Genomic DNA, 19,674 nt, shown 5'->3' with positions numbered 1-19,674 from the left:
CAAAGAATATTCATATGGAGAATGTACACTTGTGAAGCAGTATTTCCCTCACCCCAATGGGTCTTTAATGGGAAATCTAAATTTTTATACAAGTCTTGCAAACATTTATTTTGAAGTTAACAAAGCCATCACTAAAATTCTCGTGACTCCTTTTCGATAAATATTCATGTTACATGGCATTTCAAGGAGTTACAAGTGCCCCAAAAAATATGTACTCACCAACTAAATGTAAAGTTTGAATTTTGGCTCCTATAGGAATTTTCAGTTTATTTTCAGGAGGAATTGGAAAGGCTCCATTACGATTACGAAATTTCCCTAAAATATGAACATGTGGCATATATGTCCAAATGGATTCTACCAACTCCAAATGAGAAGTTTCCACACCCTAGAAAATAATGACAAAGCAAGCATAAGACAGTTTTTTAATTTAGCATCCAAAGCTTTTATTTCTGTACCACAAGATGCTAACTATACAACGGAACTTAAAAGTTTGTGACAGATGAGATTCACATGTGAGTGAACATTTCTATCATTCTTTGGTCTACTATTTCATCAACAGTTGATGCCAAAATGTCCAACCATGTGTACTCACCACTAAGTTTGGGCATGCCTGCAAAGCTTCTAGGACTCCTGGAATGCTAAAAGCCTCATGGCCCCTTACTCTTCGCCTCTCAAGGTACCGAGGGTGAAGGCCATATAGCTGTTCAACATCTGGCATCTTCTTTAATAGTGTTAGAAAACTGGAATCTGTAAAGCCTGAGAAGTTCAGAAGTATTCAGAGACAGGTTCATCTTTCTGTTCATTAACACTTAATAGGCACTTGTGATTTTTACCAAAAGTTAAAAAAGACTTCCTTTTCAAATTTCAATACGGCTGAATAAATACAACAGAAATGTACTGAAATGTACTTTTTTTTAGTAACAGGGAATGTGTCAGAAACTCCACTTACTCTGAGTTAATAGTTTATTGAAGAGGCTTTTATTATTGACTTTTTGGTTCTTTTGCTTTTAAGGCATAGAAGTCTTCAATAAAGAACACACTTTTAACCCAGATAACTTGGACCTATTTGGTGAATGGAGCAGGACCACCCACCTGATCACCACCACCCTCCTCCTCCTCCTCCCACAAGGGTACTCTCTGGTCTGTTAAACCTTCAGGGCTCTGCAGAATACAAAACTAAAAATATAAATAAGATATGATATGATCCTCATCTTCAGGAAACTCACAGTTCTGACTTAATTCCTGAGATTATTCTATCCATTTTCTAATAATTATGCTAATGATACTCTGTCATATGTTTAACTATTACTCCCCTGACATTTTAGACAATTCATTCTTTTGTAAAAGACAGATGCAAGTTAGCTAAGAGGACCAGAGTGATCCAATCTCAGGGGATGCTGAGTTCATAGGAAGTTATCTATCAAGGAGACTATGGTAAGAATTAACAAGATGGGAAAAGAGAGAGGCAGGTTACTTCCACAGCAGGAGCTACTGGTTATATAGGTGGGGAGACAAGTCTCATATAGATGCTATTTTATCTGTTACAAGGGCTTTTTTTATTTTTAATGAAAGCGGTCAGAGAGCCAACTGTCTGCCTATTCATGACAAATAAAAATATTAACTGTCAAGAATAAAAAGCCCAAATGACTAAGTCTTACATACTAAAGTTTTTGGAAGTTATTTTATTTGTGAGTTATTTCATTTAACATGTAAAGTCCAAACATGTTAACTTCAGTATCACAAAAGTGAAGAGTAAGGAGAAGCAAGAGATTACTTGGTCTCTAATTATAACAGTTCTTATTACTCTCTTGTATAGTAACTTTTAATGACTGAATGATTCAATGTGTTAACCATTTTGTTTTTTTCATTACACAACCAAATCAGAAAGGTTATTACCCCATCTACAAGTGTAAAAAATGAAGTTGAAGGAGTTGAACAGTTTCCAAATGGCAGGGCTGGAATCCAAAACCAACTGTAACTTCAGACATGTTTATCCTCTTTTGTCATGTGTGTTGCCTCCCACAAGAGAAATGGGCAAATTTCTACCTTCTTTACAGAGATGGAGTGAGAATCCAAAGAGATCACATATGTAAAACATAAAGTACTATTATATAAAGACTCTGGGTTAAACTCCAGAGAATAGGCCAGGGTAGCATTAGCGAGCAGGTTAGTGTGATGTTATCTTGCTAGACTGCTTATTTCAACTCTCTTTTACATTCATTGCAATGATGGGAAGTCTTGGGCTCACAGATTACTTACCACAGCCTAAACATCAGCGAGATGCAGACAAATTCTTCTCTCATTGGTAAGGGGTAGGACATTAATGCTAAGACTGTATCACATGGGAGCTCTGCCATCCTGCCTTTATATACTGTATTAATCCCACTTCAGAATTCCTGCTGGCCTAACCTTTGCAAAAGCAAATCTAATATAAGGATTAAGACAATCATTTTCACACTGCCCTAATTTTTTTCTTTCCTAATACAAAGGATCATTCTTGAAAAAAGATGAATCCTTTGCCCTTAGAATGGCTTTTATTAAATATTCGAAAACAACTGGTTTGCCTCCCACAAACCTATTGATAAGTTCTAGCCTCAGGTCTTTGTAATGTTCTTCATGAGAAAGTATATACTGATAACTACTATGATCAACTGATAAGAGTTACCAATTGATTTGATGACTATCTTGAAAGGATGGAGCACCCACCTGCACAATTCCAGTACTTCAGCGGTAATACGTTCTGTTCTACAGAACAGAACAAGACAACTATCTTCTCCAGCCCTTCACTTCTATTAAGGCTTTTTTTGGGGGGGTCCCTTCTCAACCTTATCCCATTTTCAAAGTCTCATAATCTGGACATCATAGAAAATGGATAACTTTAAAAGACCGATTCATAATTGCAAAACAGTAGTAATTAAATTGTACTAATTAATGAATTGGTGTTAACTGAAAGGAAGCCTTAACTGCCTTTTATTTTAACTCTTTCCTTTCAGATATGCCTTGCTTAGCTAAAGTCATTAACTTTCTTTTCAGGTGGTCTCTTAAACTGGGAACAATCTGTTGTGGTTAGTAGGCTAACTCTAAGTTCTTCACCTGTAAGGTCAGTCAGTGCCTTATTAGAGAATCTCCAAGACCTACTATAGGCCTTTTAAAGAAATTAAAGTTCTGTGGCCTGCTTTACAAAAATGGCAACTATTGATTTAACTAAAGTTTAGTTGCAGAGGAAATCTATAATGAAAGATGTTACTATTCACCAGAAAACCTGCATCATGGAGTAAAGGACACACTGTCTAATGTGATACACATATACACAGTTAACCAAATGCTCATGTTCTCCAATCACATGTGTGGAACAGGCCGATATAGTTACTTAAACACAGGAAATGAAAAGAGCAGACTACTAAAACAATACAGCCTCAGGTAAAATGCATTTTATAAACTTAAAACCTAACACAAATAATTTAGACAAAATCTTGCCTCCCTACAAGGTGACTTAAATTGTCTTTCTCAAGCCAACAAGTAACTTTTTATGAAACCATTGTTACTACTTTCCAGAAGGACAGACACTACTGTACCTTACAGACTAAAGTCACTTACCACTTGGCATGTATTCCCACCACCGCCCTGCACAGAGATCCACAACTCTCACAACTCGAAGATAAAGGGTCACTGCTTCCTTAAGCTTCCGGGAAAGACATTCCATACACATGATATCCTGTAGAGGGAGGTACCTTTGTGAGAGAAAGAAACTCTTATTTATCAAGTGTTTAAGTATTTCCTCTATCAATAAGCTATTTTTTTCCTTCTTCCAATATCCTACAACTCAAAAGAAATACGATCTTAAGACAGAGATTTTAAGCTAACATGCATAAGGTCACATAGCTTTTCACTAAAAAGTCAGGAAATACTCCAGTATCCAAATAAAGTACCAAGCTCCCACCACAGGTCATTTGATAAAACCTGCCTTTCTTTTGAGTTTCATGGACAAAGAAAATCTAAAAACCAAAAAAACAAAGAAAATAAGAAGAAAATCTCAGTGCTTTTCAAGATGTGATGAGAAAGGAACCTGAGAAAGATCAGAGAATTACTCAATTTTAACATGGGCAATATGATTTCATATCTTTTACAGAATCTACTTCCTGTTGGGACATTTTGCTCTCTCTCAACCCCACCCTCCTGCATCTGCAAGCTCTACTATCTTCTCCATCAACAAATATGTATACTAGTTATATAGTATACAATTTCTTTTCCCAGATTTTTTTTTTTAACCTTTAAGGTCACACACACTGATAAAAGTATTGCATAAATATTAAGACAGCTCATATGAATTACAACTTCCTGTTTCCAATCTTCTTTATTATCTTTTCCCAAAACTTTTGATTAACCCTGACTTTTGTTCTGTTATATATTCTGAAAGGTCTATTTTTCTCTCTTAAGACCCCTTCACACACACCTAGATTAATTAATTTTTTTTTTTAAAGTTAAAGATACCTTTTACTGAACCTGTATTGCCTCACACTCTACTATATTCATTGTTTCATAACAACCTTAAAAGATAACTAGCTGGTTCCTGTTTGCCACAGAGCCCTCTACCAGTCCTTTATCTCCCCATCTCTGACGTGCTGTGTTCTGTACCCCTCTCTGGCTAATGGTTAACCTTGGTCAATGAGAGGCACCAGCTGGAGGCCTTCAGGTGGTAATGCTGCCTTTCTGCTACTGCTAATCCCCTAGCTGAATTCTCCATCAGCCCTTACTTACGCCCTAAACTCCACCTACATCTCTGTAAATAGTCCCTTCATTAGATTATCTTCAAAGTCCAGGTAAGTATATTTTCTGTTATCTGCTGGCACTTCACTGATGTAGTAATACTATTATTACATTCTCAAAATATATATTCTCCACTTTAAATACACAAAATATTGATAGGCCATTATTAAGACCCTTTTTAGAATAAAGCAATATTCCTGTTCTCTCTCCCTTTTTCTTCCTCTTTCTTCCTCTCCTTCACTCCTTTTTCTCTCTTTCTTTTCTTCTTTCCAAAAAAAAAAAAAAAGTACTATAAAGTTACAGTGATCAGACTAATGTCTTTAGGCTAGTGTGGTACTAGCATAAAGACAGGGAGACCAGTGGAATAGAATAGAGAGCTCAGAAATAAGCCCTCACATATATGTTGAACTGGTTTTCAACAAAAAAAAAAAAAAAAAAAAGAAAAAAGAAAAGAGGCAAACTGGCAGAGTTTAAATGGTATGAGACCTTCCAGGGACATCCAACTGGTAAAAGAAGAAGGCCTCAAGGGAGCATGCGTACAATTCCAGAAAACACACTGCACATGTTCACCTCCCACGTGCTAGTAGGCTGCTGTGCATGCAGACAACCCACCCTAAGGGAACAATCAGGGGAGAAGGGACACAGACCCTGGAAGTATGCCAATGTATTACACCCTAAGTCAAAGGTCAAATGGTACACTTGATCTCCCAAGTCGCCCACTTGACCCTCTTCCAAGTGGACTTTCCTTCCTTTCATTCCCGTTCTAAATTAAAAAAGAAAAGAAAAGAAAAGAAAATAGTATATCCAAAGTAGCCAAATGTAGCATGAATATAATTGATGAATTGGTTAATTAATTAAAAGCTCTCATAGAATTTGCAAGTTCACAATTTCCTTTATGCTTAAAGATCTCTTCTTTGGTAATTAGCATGAAATTTTATGATTTTGGAGCAACTGAGTTGCGTATTAGTTAGCTTGGGCTGCCATAACAAAATACCACATGTATAAACAACAGAAATTTATTTCTTCACAGTTCCAAAGTCTGGAAATCTGGAATCATGGTGCCAGCACGGTCAGGTTTTAGTGAGTGCCTTCTTCCTAGCTTGCAGACAATGCCCTTCTTGCTATCTATTTATGGGGTCGTTCTTCAATATGTGCATTTGGAGAGAGGGTTCTCTCTGTCTCTTCCTCCTTTTCTGAGGCCATTGATATTATAGGATTAAAACCCTACCCTTTGGATTGATCTCATCTAACCTTACTTTCCTCCTAAAAGCCTTGTCTTCAAATAAATTCCCATCAAGAATTAGGGCTTCAACATGTGAATTTTGGGGATACACAATTCAGCCCACAGCATATGTAAAAAAAAAAAATACTATTATTATTCCATTTTACAAGTGCTGCAAAAGGTCACATGGCTGGGTAAGAGGGAGAAAGGGTCAGTTTTGTCTGACACTAACTCTTAACGACACTAATTCTAAATGAAAAGTCCACATATCCCTGTTGAATATTTCTCTGATCCATTTTTTCTACCTCTTGTTCTTCTTCTTAACCCCTTTAAAATGACTTAAATAAAGAAAATCCAATCAACTCTTCTACAAAATAAAGCATTACTGCTAGCCATAACTTACTTTAGCTTCTATAACTTAGATAGAAGTAGAAACATGACAACACATTTTATAAACTAAATAACTTTTGCCACCGTAATTTTTTTTCCTAAATATTGTTACCTAACGCATTTGCCTAGGTTAAAATTGAATTTCCTCTGAATGCAAACAGATCAATAATCACAAAATCAAGATTATTTTACGTCATATTTTCCCTAAGAAGTAGTATATTTTTCTTCATAGTTATACAGTCAAAGGACTAGAGTTCAAAAGACAGATCAAATACACCACTTTAGAAAAGACAGCATAGCAGGGACAGCAAGATTAGGTTTCTTTTAAGTAAGGCCACAGTTTTTCTTGTTTTATAAAGACATGCTAAGTAGTTACTCCACCACCATAATGAGTCCTCAAATCAAAATTTTAGAAGACTAAAAATGAAACAAAATTTAGTGTCTTTAGAATATACATATTATCAAGCTCAAGAACTCAGTTCATGGTTCTTTCTACATTCTGTCAAATGCTCTATGTTTTCTTCATTGTAACTAGCATTATATCTTCCTTCTCTACTTGATTCAACGCCTTCCATTTGAATATTCTGTTTGAACTGCAAAATGTTATCTGACCTATTTTCAATTTAGAATATGGTCCAATGGCCAAGTGCGGTGGCTTACGCATGTAATCCAGCACTATGGGAGGCCAAAATGGGAGGATCGCTTGAGGCCAGAAGTTAAGAACAATCTAGGCAAGAAACCAAGATCCCGCCTCTACCAAAAAAAAAAAAAAAAATTAGCCAAGCATGTTGGTGTGTGCCCCTAAGGCAAGAGGATTCTTAAGCTCAGGAGTTCCAAGCTGCAGTGAGCCATGATCATACCCTGCACTCCAGTCAGAGTGAGACTCTGTTTCAAAAAGTATTATATATGGTCCAGTTTTTTTTCCCACAATATATCCTAGCATTATCCAACTTTATCCCTAGAAGCAATTTTACCTATACTTTCTTATAGAATTTTAAAGACTTTATTATTTAATTCATTGATCCATTTTGAATTTAGCTGTAAGATATGAGATAAAAATGAGCTTTTATTTTTTTTCTCCAAATAATTTGCAGACTGAGACAACACTGCTGAATAGTCCACCCAGCTTTTCCTCACTGATGTGACTACAACCTTGTTATAAACTAGATCTCCACATGTATTTGAATTCAACCTATGTTTGTCTTTTACTCAACTGTCTGGCTATCTTCTCCAAAACATACTTTAGAATGTATCTGAACATCTGGTAGGGCAAGACTTTTTTTCTGAAAATTTTTGGTTATTCTGACAGAATTTTTTTCTGCCAGATGAATGTTAGTATCATTTTGTTCTGTTAAAAAAAATATATCATTTTAATTTGGTCTTCTAACCCCAGACAGAACACAACTAGCAAAAACTACAATGTGTCACAGAATAACAAACTGCAGGAAATAAAGACATACAAATTTATATTAGAAAAAAAAATACAGTGCCTAGGGTCTCCTAAAATAACGGTTATTGCTATTTTAAAACTTCATAATCTGCAAATATTCATTTGTAGAAATTCAAAACACTGCTAAGAACTTCATATATGAAAATATTTTCATAGGTTAAAAAACCTAAAAGTCCAGATGCTTAGAGTAGTTCATTGCAAATATAATTACAGAAAATAGAAAAACTGAAAACAATCTAGATGTTAGACAAGGAAAATGGTATCATGTTATTTATACATTCCATAGAATAGTAAGCAGTTAAAAAAAATTATGAAGACCATGTAGCGATATGAAAAAAGGCAGAATAACCATTAACACCAAGTATTTATGCTTTCAGTGTGCTAAGCGCTTTAATGCGCTATCTCACTGAATCCTAATAATATTGCCTTTATGCCTATTATTAGTCTAGAGCTAGCAAATAATGGATCCAGGATTGAAACTCAGGTCTCTAATTTCAGACCAAGTATGTTAGAATTTGTTTACTTGAATTATATAAATCAGGACAATGATTGAAAGGAAGCAGTGGAAACTAGAATGACAGTTTTCCATTAAAAAAAAAAAAAACAGTTACGCAGTTTGGATAAAAATATAATTTTTTAAAAGTCTTTTTGTGTTGTGTCCATCATAAAACAACTTTAATGTATGCACTGCATTTAGTTACGATGGGTATTATTTCACAACACTTTGTTACAATCACTTACATGTATATTTCTCACTGTGGGCTGTAGTCAGAAAAAGTCAGAAACACTGCCTTATATTGTACAGTGTACTGTTATAATGCAGTAACACAGAGAGCACTGTTATAATGCAGTAACAAAAGTCAACAAATCTACGAGTCAATAAAAATTTCAAGAAGCCTAGAAATGTTAACAATCTAGAGAAATGCTGTCCAACAGAACTATCTGTGACAAAAGAAATATTTTCTATCTATACTCTGTTGTCCTATATAGTAACCACTAGCCACATAGACTAATGAGCACTTGAAATGTAGCCAGTGCAACTAACAAACTATATCTTAAATTTCTATTTAATTGAAATGTAAATGTTGCACGTAGTTGGTAGCTACCATATTAGACAGCACTGCTTCAGGGTTTGCTATTATCCATCCCAGGTAGGTAATTCAACCAAACACACTCTTACCTAAAAATATGGCAAAGTACTTCATGTGAAAGTTGATTCATATAGTCCTTTGTTTCATCTGCTGTCATTTCTTCTGGAATTTCATTATTCATAATACATGTTTTCACACTTTTCTTTCGTGGCCCCATTGCTGTGCAGTCTCCAGTATCAAAGAGAAAATCTTCCCTTCTGTTTACTTGAGTTCAAAGCACCTGTAAAGCAAACAGAGAATGAAGTGAGTAAAAAAACACACCACCTATTAAAACCCAGGTTAAGGAATGTTTATTTTAAAACACAAACAGGCAAAGGTATCACAATGGTACACATCACATTCAAATTAATAAAAATATTTGCTCTGTGCAAGCAGCACACAACATCTTTTTCTGAAGATAAATGGAGAATCAACTTCTGAAGAGAATATAAATATGCATTATTTAGAATGAGCAAAAGTCCAGAAATCATGAGTCCTGTGTTTTAATTTGTACTGTTGCTTCTTAGCTTATTCATTCAACTTCTCCAAGCATCAATTTCTTCATATGTAATGTATAATCATTAAATGAGGAATCAAAACCTTTTCTAGGTCCAGGAGCTTGTGATTCTATGACTTCCCCTAACAGAGCAGAAAGTAGAGATTCTTGGGTTCTAATCTTGGATCTGCCCCCAAATTACTTCTATAATCTTGCATCAATCTTTAAAATTCTTCATTCTCCCACCTATAAAGTCAGGAATCAAGAGTACACCAATGTGTCATAGACTCCTTTGTAAATCTGACAGAAACCAGAGAATTTCTCCTAAAAAATAAACATAAGCTTGTTATACAATTTCAGAGAAAGAATGAAGCATCCTTTCTCCCTCTCGATACTGAGAAGGTATTTCACTTTTGTACCACATGTACTTTTTTTTTTTCCTTTTTGAGACAGAGTCTTGCTCTGTTGCCAGGCTGGAGTGCAGAGGCACGACCTTGGCTCACTGCAACCTCCACTTTCTGTGTTCAATTCAAGTGGTTCTCTTGCCTCTCGCTCCCAAGTAGCTGGGATTACAGGCTTGCGCCACCATGCCCAGCTAATTTTTGTATTTTTAGTAGAGACAGGGTTTCACCATGTTGGCCAGGATGGTCTCAATCTCTTGACCTTGTGATCTACCCACCTTGGCCTCCCAAGGTGTTGGGATTACAGGCGTGAGTCACCAAGCCCAGCTCATTTGGTTTTTAAAATAAGCTTTAGAGAAGGAGGAAGGAATAAAGAGAAAAGAGGAGACAGGAAGGAACAGAAAGGGAAAGCAAGGAGAAAATGGGTTCAGTGAGCACCCAGATGGTTGTTTTATTGATCAGCATGCAGAGTTAACACCTTGATTCTCAAACTGTCTAGGAATATTTTAATAATGGTGGTACAGATATAGGAAAGTTTATAGGAAATATTGGTCTCTTTAATATTAATGGCTTTGTAGATGGAGGTGACACAGGATGAAAAGAGGTGCATTCACATTCATTTAAATATGCCTGGGCACATTTATTTTGAATGCTACCTGTGGATCTAGCACTGTAAACAAAGGGCCCAGAGGCAAGTGGAGACAATCAAATAACCAGACAAATGAGTTCGGAATTACACATGGAGATAACTGCTACAAAGAAACTCAACACAGTTCTAAATCCTCATATAACAAGGGACCGTGGGTCACTAAAGGTTCTCCTAAGAAAAAGACAAGTGAGCTGGTAACTGAAGGCAGAGCAGGAATTAATACCACAAAAAGTAGGAAGAAAAGCATACTTGGAGATACACAAGCATGTGCTAGATTCTGCAAAGGGGCTTGACTCTTTTAAGGAACTGAAATAAAGCCAAAGGTATTGGGTAGAGAGGATGATAAAAAGGGAATAAGATAAGGCTGAACTGCTAGTAGGGGTCTTAATCCTCAATGTGATAGGAAACTACTAAAGGGTCTTAGAAATGAGAGAAGAGCAATATACTTCAAGGGCCCAAGCATTCAGGCATCTCAGTAAGAGAAAGACACCAGGTGGGCAGAGGGTGTTAAAGTATATGCAGTTTCTGAGGTTCCTTTGCTTCAGTAGTAAATAGACACACCACTAGACTAAGCAAATCGTCATTATTTTTTGTATCTCTGTGTGTGTGTGTTCTGGTCTCTTCCCTCACTGAAAGGTTATGTGCTATTTACTTCTTGAGGCTGTCAGCATGCTTGCCTCTCATATCCCAAACACACACACACACACACACAAATTTACTTCTTGAGGCTGTCAGCATGCTCGCCTGTCGTACCCCAAACACACACACACACACACACACACACACACACCCTCATTTGTCGTTTCTAACCGGTATGGCCTGGGAAAACAGAGAAATCAATGTGTGTGGACTGGTATCAACAGATAACTAGCAGTGTGAGCCTAAAAAATTCTGCAAAAAAGTAGGTATATGGGCTACACTACACTGAATTTGTGACATGTATCTTAACTTCTCAGAAGCTTACTCCTATGTTGTCCATCACATTTTGTCTAACAGGCCTCCAGAGAAATAAAGTTCATACTCAGAATTGTCCAAGCTAAAAGAAAAGTTATAAACAAACTTGCCTGTTTCTGATTATATCACTGCCCACCTTTTCTTGTTTACTGCCCTTCCTCATCCAAATGAATCTTTCCGTCTTATGATAGCTCCTGAAACCTCTAAGGTTACATTGAACATGTAGTTAACAAATCCAATAGTCTCTTTGAGTGCTCCCCCATCTGACCCATTTGTATGGGACACTGCTGACCACTCCTTTGAAACCCTCCCACCCTTCGGCTCCCAGAGTGATATCCTCTTGATCCTTATCATTCTTCTAGGACCACTGCTCAGTCTCCTTTGCTAATTCACCCTTGATCCCTCTTCTCCTTGGGCAACTATACCCAATTCCAAGGATTTAGCTACTACAAATACACACACACACAGAAAAACAAAAAAAACAAGAACAATTTCAACTCTACCTCTTACCTCTCCTCAACTCTGAGCTTTATTTCCTCTGCCTATCAGAAATTTTCTCCTCAATAACTTGAACATCCTTCAAAAACACTATGTCCAAAATGAACTCCTTCATATCATGAACCCTCCCCCTCCCCAAAACAAAGATACACAGATATATACAAATAAATACACCCATTTTCCCTAATGTGTTTTACGAAATTCCTGAATTAGAAAACTTGAAATCATCCTAACTATATCCTGACTTCTCATTTTCCACAGATACTTGATTGGCTATTCTTATCAATCTTATCTCAACACTGTTCTTACATCCATTCCCATTAGCTTCCAGGACTCAATTAACACTCATGTGCACTACTGAAATGACTTCCTGCATGATACCCACCACTGCATTCTCAGGGTCGAAGACAAGCTTAGCAGACACTATGCCTGCAGTAAGTAATTTACTGAATAAATGCTTACCATGCTATACTTCACACTGAAGCCACAGTTATCTTTTTAAGATAGTCCTCTGGTTGATAAAGTGAAAAAAGCAAAACATAGACTACATCTAAAGTATGATTCTAATAACAACATAATTTTAAAAATTAAAAAGCTTACACCCTAAAAATTTTTTTTAAAATATGATAAAAAAGACTAATATGCTGTGCCGGCACACAACATTTTATGAAAGATGTACAACAAAATATTAAGTGGTAACCTGGCGAGTAGTAACAGAGGTTTATGAAAGCAGAAAAATCTTTTACTTTTCACTTCATATTATTCTCTATCAATTGAAATTTTCAGAATGTTTTTAAGAAGTACCATATACATGGCCAAACAAAACAATCGGCCTACAAGGAATCCTGGTTCAGAGGATAAAATCTTTTCAATCTAATCTCAAACCACCAGATGTTCCAATCTTATCTTCTTCCAGTCCTTACCACTTGCTCTGAATATACTCAGTCTAGCAGACCACTATCTTCTTAGTTTCCCCAAACAAACATTGGTGCTTCATTCCTAATATGGTATTAACTCTGACTAGAAATGTCCTTCTCTTCCCTACTTTGCCTAGAAAACTGCCTGTAAAAATCTAGCTTAAATATTATTAAGTTCTCCCTACTCACTCCTTCAGTTGAGCTCCCTGTGGGACTTAACATCCACTTCCATAGCACTTTTTGTAGTGATTTATTAGTCATGTTTCTGCTAAAAAATCTTGCCTCTAGGTGATAACAAGTCCTTGCTCACAATATATCCTCAAATATTTTAATGTATGAATATCCATCAGTCTTTTCTTTATTCTATATACATCCAGTAGCTTCAAGGCTGCTGCTAAAAACTATTTCATGCTCCCACGAGGCATTTGCTACCACAGCACTCAATGATCTCAGCAACAAGCTTATAGCCCAGGCAATAATGCAATCAGATTTTACTCCAATTACACACATAACAGCTATTCTGTAATATGAAAATGCCTCAACAGGACTATTAACCAGCAAAGACTCATCTACCCACAAATTACCTAGATGCTGAGGCCAATCCTCCAGTTGTTATATTTTACCATATGTTCAGCTTCAAGAATCTTGACAATTCTTCATGAAGATCATGCTCTTGATTCTTCATTCCTTTAGTAAAAATCCTTTTTTAAAATCCCTTCTTCCTTCTTTCTCTTTAAGTTCACACCACCTAATAACTTAACATCTTCCTCTTCTGATTCCACCTTTGATTGTTCCCTAGGATTCTGCAATGTAGCGCTTTTGTGTGAATTAGATTTAGTAGCCCCACAGCACAAACTACACTTAAATTTTAGTCTAAATACCCTGCACCTTAAATATCATTGAGTTTACAAAACTCCACGTATTGAAAATTGAAAAATATTTACTCACAGAAATTGTTATACAATATTATATTGAGGTTAGATCTCCAAGAAGCTAACAAAAACCTTTTTAACCTACAGTATCCTTTAACACTAACAAAAAGCCTAAATTTTAAATTATTAGGACTAACAAAATTTTGGGTAAAACTATTCATATTTCCTATATCACGGCTGAAGACTTAGGTCTTTTAGTTCCTACTTGGCAGGTAGAGTAGTAAGTGATGGCCTGCCCTAAGCCTATTGTGGGGAAGGGACTTGTGGAGATGAACACTGAGGTAACAGAAAAGAACTCTATTATACACAGGAGGTTAACAGGACTTATAACCAGGAGAAATCTACCAGCCCTCTCAGGTCCAAGTAGACGTCTCTGAAAATGTTCAGGAGACAAAAAGCTTCCTCGATCAAGAAATATTTTATTTTCCCCCACCCTTACTCAGTCTTTATAAAGGACAACAAAGTAGCTTGAGTTAAGTTGGCTTCCTCTTCATTTAAGTAAAATACCTAGTGAGGCTATGCTGAGCATTTCATCTCAGGCATTGACGAATAGGGGCCTGGTTTCCCCATATAAGAAAGAGAACATGAAATTCACAGAAAGTTCCAAGAAGTGGTGATAGTATCTCTTTTTAATGTGTACCCTTTCCCTTATTTGCTTTTCTTTTTAGTTTGGAAGAGAAACCAAAGCAAGTGAGGAGAAATTGCCATGACTAGGCCTTCGTGTTTTATTCTCACTCCTACCTCCAAAATACCACCATTTGCCACTAAACACCCTGCCTTCACTTGAGAAACCCAACAAGGTAGAGAAGGTTCAAAGCAGTAGCAGGTTAAAAAATAAAGAGTAAAGGGGGTGGGGGAAGCCCAGTTACTGGCAGTGAAGATGAGTTGGAGGGGGTCTTGCGGGGAGTCATGGAGCACGAGGGACAGGTGAGTGAGTACAGGCACACCTTGTTTTAATTGTGTTTCACTTTATTGTGCTTCAAAGATAATGTGTCTTTTACAAATTGAAGGTCTGTGGCAACACTGCATCAAGCAAGTGTATTGGTGCCCTTTTCCCAGCCGCATGTGCTCACTTCATGTCTGTGTCACATTTTGGTAATTCTCACAATATTTCAAATCTTTTCATTATTATTATATGTCTTATGGTGATCTATGATCAGTGATTTTTGACGTTACTGCTTTAATTGTTTTGGCGGTACCATGAACCATGCTATATGAGATGGCAAATTTGATTGATAAAGATGGTGTCAGGACTGCTCCATTGGCTAGCTGATCTCTTATGTCTGTCTCTCTCCTTGGGGCTCCCTATTTCCTGAGACACAAAGATATTGAAATTAGGCCAATTAAAAATTCTACAGTGGCCTCTAAGAGTTCAAATGAAAGGAAAAGTGGAGCATCACTCACTTTAAATCAAAAGCAAAAGACGATTAACTTTAGTGAGGAAGTCGTATTGAAAACCAAGACAAGGCCGGGCGCAATGGCTCACACCTGTAATCCCAGGACTTTGGGAGGCCGAGGTGGGTGGATCACGAGGTCAAGAGATCGAGACCATCCTGGTCAACATGGTGAAACCCCGTCTCTACTAAAAATACAAAAAATTAGCCGGGCATGGTGGCACGTGCCTGTAATCCCAGCTACTCAGGAGGCTGAGACAGGAGAATTGCCTGAACCCAGGAGGCGGAGGTTGTGGTGAGCCGAGATCGCGCCATTGCACTCCAGCCTGGGTAACAAGAGTGAAACTCCATCTTAAAAAAAAAAAAAAAACCAAGACAGACCAAAAGCTAGGATTCTGGTGCCAAACAGCTAAGTTGTGAACACAAAGAAAAAGTTACTGATAACATTAAGTGTTATTCCAGTGAATAAACAAATAAGAAAGCAAAACAGCTTATTACTGATATAGAGAAAGTCTGAGTTGTATGGACAGAAGTTCAAACCAGCCACATTCCCTAAGCCAGAGCCTAATCCAGAGCAAGGCTCTAAGTCTCTGCAATTCTATGGAGGCTAAGAGACGTGAGGAAGCTTTAGAAAAGTTGAAAGCTAGCAGAGGGTGGTTCATGAGTTTATGAAAAGATGTCTCCGTAATGGAAAAGCACAAGGTGAAGCAGCAAATGTTGATGGAGAAGCTACAGCAAGTTATCCAAAAGATCTACCTTAGACAATGGCTGAAAGTAGCTACAGTAAACAACAGATTTTCAGTATGTACAGCCTTCCGTTGGAGTAATACTCCATATCAGATTTTTATCGCTAGAGAAGTAAATGCCTAGCTTCAAAGGACAGGCTGATTATCTTGTTAGAGAATGCAGCAGGTGACATGAAGTTAAAGCCAGTGCTCACTAAACATTCTGAAAATCCTAGGGCCCTTCAGAATGATGTTAAATCTACTCTGTCTATGCTCTACAAAAGGAGCAACAAAGCCTGGATGACAGCATATCTGTTTACAGCATGGTATACTAAATATTCTAAGCCTTCTATTAAGCCTTCTACTAAGATCTACTGCTCAGAAAATAGTTTTGTTTCAAAATAATGCTGCTCATTGACAATGCACCTAATCGTCCAAGAGGTCCATTAGAGATATACAAGGAGATTAATAGTTTCCATGTCTGCTAACACAATATCCATTCTGCAGCTGACAGATCAAAAACTGTCAAGTCTTATTATTTAATAAATAAATTTCATAAGGCTATAGTTACCATAGACTGTGTGATTCCTCTGATGGATATGAGCAAACTAAATTCAAAATCTTCTGGAAAGGATACATATTCTAGAAGCTGTTAAGAACATCTGCGTTTAATGGGAGGAGGTCTAAATATCAACATTAACAAGAGTTTGGAATCCAATCCTCAGGATGACTCAGGGGTTCAAGACTTCTGTGATTATAGAAAAGCGGGATTAATTAAAAAAAAAAAAAGACATCAGTGGAGGAAGTGACTGCAGATGTGGTGGAAATAGCAAGAGAACTAGAATCGAATGTAGAGCCTGAACACGTGACTGAATTGATACAATCTCATGATAAAACTTGAACAGAAAAAAAGTTGCTTCTTATAGATGAACAAAGAAAGTGGTTTCTTGAGATGAAATCTTCTGGTGAAGATGCTGTGAACATTATTGAAAAAGACAATGAAGATTTTAGAATACTACATAAACTCAGTTGATACGGCAGTGCCAGGGTTTGAGAGGATTGATTCTAATTTTGAAAGAAGTTCTACTGTAAGTAAAATGCTATCATACATCGCATGGTACAACAAAATATTTCCTAAAAGGAAGAGCCAATCAATGAGGCAAACTTCACTGTTGTCCTAAGAAACTGCCAAGCCACTCCAATGTTCAGCAACCACAATTCTTATCAGTCAGCAGCCATTGAGACAGAGACAAGACTTTCCATCAACAAAAATATTATGACTCATTTAAGGCTAAGATTGTTAGCATTTTTTAAAATCAAGTATTTTTAAATTTTGGTATATACATTATTTTAGACATAATGATGTTGCACACTTAATAGATTATACTACATTGTGAAATCTAACTTTTATATACACAGGTAAACCAAAAAAATTTGTGACTTGCTTTACTGCGGTAGTCTGGAACCGAACCTGCAGTATCTCTGAGATATGCCTGCATAAATAACAAGAGAGTGTTACATATAAAGACTGTATTTTGCGGTACCAGGTGTTACTTATAGGCTTAGCAATTTCTAGACACTCAAGACTCTGAACCTTAAAGAAATATCAGAATGACAGAATTACAGAATCTCAGAATGTTAAAAGTTGAAGAGGAGCTGAGAGCCTACCTACCCTCACAGTTCTCAATTTTTTTGTGGGTCACAAACCCATCTGAGAATATGATGAAAGTGGCACATCCGTTTTCCAGACTCATGCAAGCAGAAATACAGACACAACTTCAGGAGGTTCGTAGTCACATACATCGACGCTCATCCAGTGATCTCAAAATATTCAGATGGCCAAACAACCAGAGAGGATAAGGTGACAAATCACTTGCCCAAGATTAAATAGTGTCAAGGTTCAGGCTGGGATACAGGCTTTCCAGGTTATACTAAACATCCTATTATCAAGTCAGTCCTCTCTCACCGTGGTTGTCTCCCTGCATTCCAGAGCAATGCCCCAGTGCTCAGAGAAAGGCTTCAAGATGCTCTGATAGAACTGCCGCTGACCACACCCTACGTCATAAATTAGGGTTTATGGTCCATCTAATTTACGCTCCCATGCAGTGGTCTATGGCCACTTTAGGTATACTACAGTCATTCTGTGGCTGCCTGCTCAGCTGACCTTAGCCACAGGAAGCATTACTTTTGTCTTAGTGTTGCAAGCACATTCTTAAACCAGAGTTGTTTCCAAAAAGTGTTCTTCTCCACCTATGTTGTCAATTCAAAACTCCTTCCCATCCCAAACTCATATTACTTTTCTTTAACCTCATCAAAAATACCCCTCTGTCACTTAAAACTTCCCAGTGTTCTCAATGATCCTATCCGGTTAAGGGCTTTCCTGCCCTTCAGGTTCCTAACACCTTTCTTTAGTTTCTATTGGCTTCAGCTTGCTCATATCAAAGTAATCTTGCAAGTCACTTAATTTGACCTCAAAGACCTTAAGTGACATCATTTAATATCTAGTGTATCTACTGACTAGGATAGCCTCTCCAGCTTAAAGAAATACCACACCGCATCCACCAAACTACTCAGATAAAAACCACACATGAAAAAACCCCACAGGATTATGGTGCTGAATACAAGCCTAGAATGATTCAGTTCAACCCTTTATCTTACAGATAAGAAAAGTGAGGCTTGTGCAAAGTCACAGAGGTAGAATGTAACAGTGGTGAAACAGGAATCCAGGTCTTCAACTCCTTTTAAATTTTATTTTCCTATACTGCCTTATTTTATTTTAGTATACTGCTAATTTTATTGCACTGTAATTTTACTTCACTCTTACTGGAATCTAGTTGTCTCTCTTTCTCCTCTACTAAGCATTAGTATCTGCTTGACTAAATATAGTTTGTACCTCTGGGCACACAGTCATTTAAACAAAGAGGCACACAAAAGTCTACATTATTTACCCATGGCGGACATCAGAATTACTGCATCACACATTTCAAAGAGGGAAAAGAAGGTTTACAAATAATCTAGCATGTTAATTCTCAAAATGAAAGTTAAAAATTACAAGCAGGTTTTTTTCAGTCTATGCCTATGTAATACGTATCTTCCAAACTGGACCTCCTCCCTCCCTGAGAAAATCATGGCTTTATAGAACTATTATGTTATCCTTCACTTCTGCTGGGGGTGGGTGGGGTGGGAAAGAAGATTAAAAACCAGTGACCTAATCCAATGTCTTTCTTTAGCAGATAAAACATCTCAAGTTCAGAGAGAGGAAGGAGCCTAAAATAAACCATCAAGTTAATAGCAACTTTGGAACAAAAATTAAGGTCTCCTGCTTTTCACTTTGTGATTTACACTGCTGGTATAGACGCATAAAACAAAGTTTTCCGGACAGAGCTTCTCATTGAACAGGAACCTTCCTAAGTGCCCAGTTGCCCTTGGCCAGCTTGGTGGCTGTAAAAAAAACACGGTAGACATCTCTTAGTCAAATTCTGGCTGTGCAGAGTGCAGGCAAAACATGCTTTTCAGGTCCGTAAAGACTCCATGAAAGGGGAGTTGAGAATCTGATTTCCATAGCTAGAGCACGGACCTCAAAGACATCCAACACAGATAAGCCATCTGCAGCACTGAAAGCGTAATGGATCTAGACAAGGTCACACGGTATGTCGGTGAAAGGGGCAAAACTAGAATTCGGGGCTCCTGATGCTCAGGCGTGGCAGCCTCTCAAAGATGTGTTCACTGCTTCCTGCTCAGGGATATGC

At 37.2% G+C, this 19,674-nt stretch overlaps 1 protein-coding gene across 15 annotated transcripts in view; it reads right to left on the bottom strand.

Annotated features, from left to right (window-relative positions):
• FBXO38 (F-box protein 38) overlaps positions 1 to 19,674 on the bottom strand; it is a 77,660-nt gene that overhangs the window by 37,614 nt on the left and 20,372 nt on the right. For 10 of the 15 annotated variants that reach the window (XM_035287985.3, XM_035287994.2, XM_035288008.3 and 7 more), the window contains exons 2-5: positions 9,010 to 9,200; positions 3,598 to 3,731; positions 593 to 756; positions 220 to 385 (exon numbers count right to left, since the gene is read on the bottom strand). In XM_035287985.3, the coding sequence (XP_035143876.1) occupies positions 220 to 385; positions 593 to 756; positions 3,598 to 3,731; positions 9,010 to 9,137 (592 nt within the window). In that variant the 5' untranslated portion in view covers positions 9,138 to 9,200. The remainder of the gene's footprint in view (positions 1 to 219; positions 386 to 592; positions 757 to 3,597; positions 3,732 to 9,009; positions 9,201 to 19,674) is intronic. The other 5 variants (XM_035288019.3, XM_078365766.1, XM_078365765.1 and 2 more) reach the window with 1 other exon arrangement.

The sequence above is a fragment of the Callithrix jacchus genome, chromosome 2, assembly GCF_049354715.1.
Source record: "Callithrix jacchus isolate 240 chromosome 2, calJac240_pri, whole genome shotgun sequence".
Classification (NCBI taxonomy): Eukaryota; Metazoa; Chordata; class Mammalia; order Primates; family Cebidae; genus Callithrix; species Callithrix jacchus.
The sequence above is the reverse complement of the archived record's forward strand: the minus strand, read 5'-3'. Positions and strand labels throughout refer to the sequence as shown.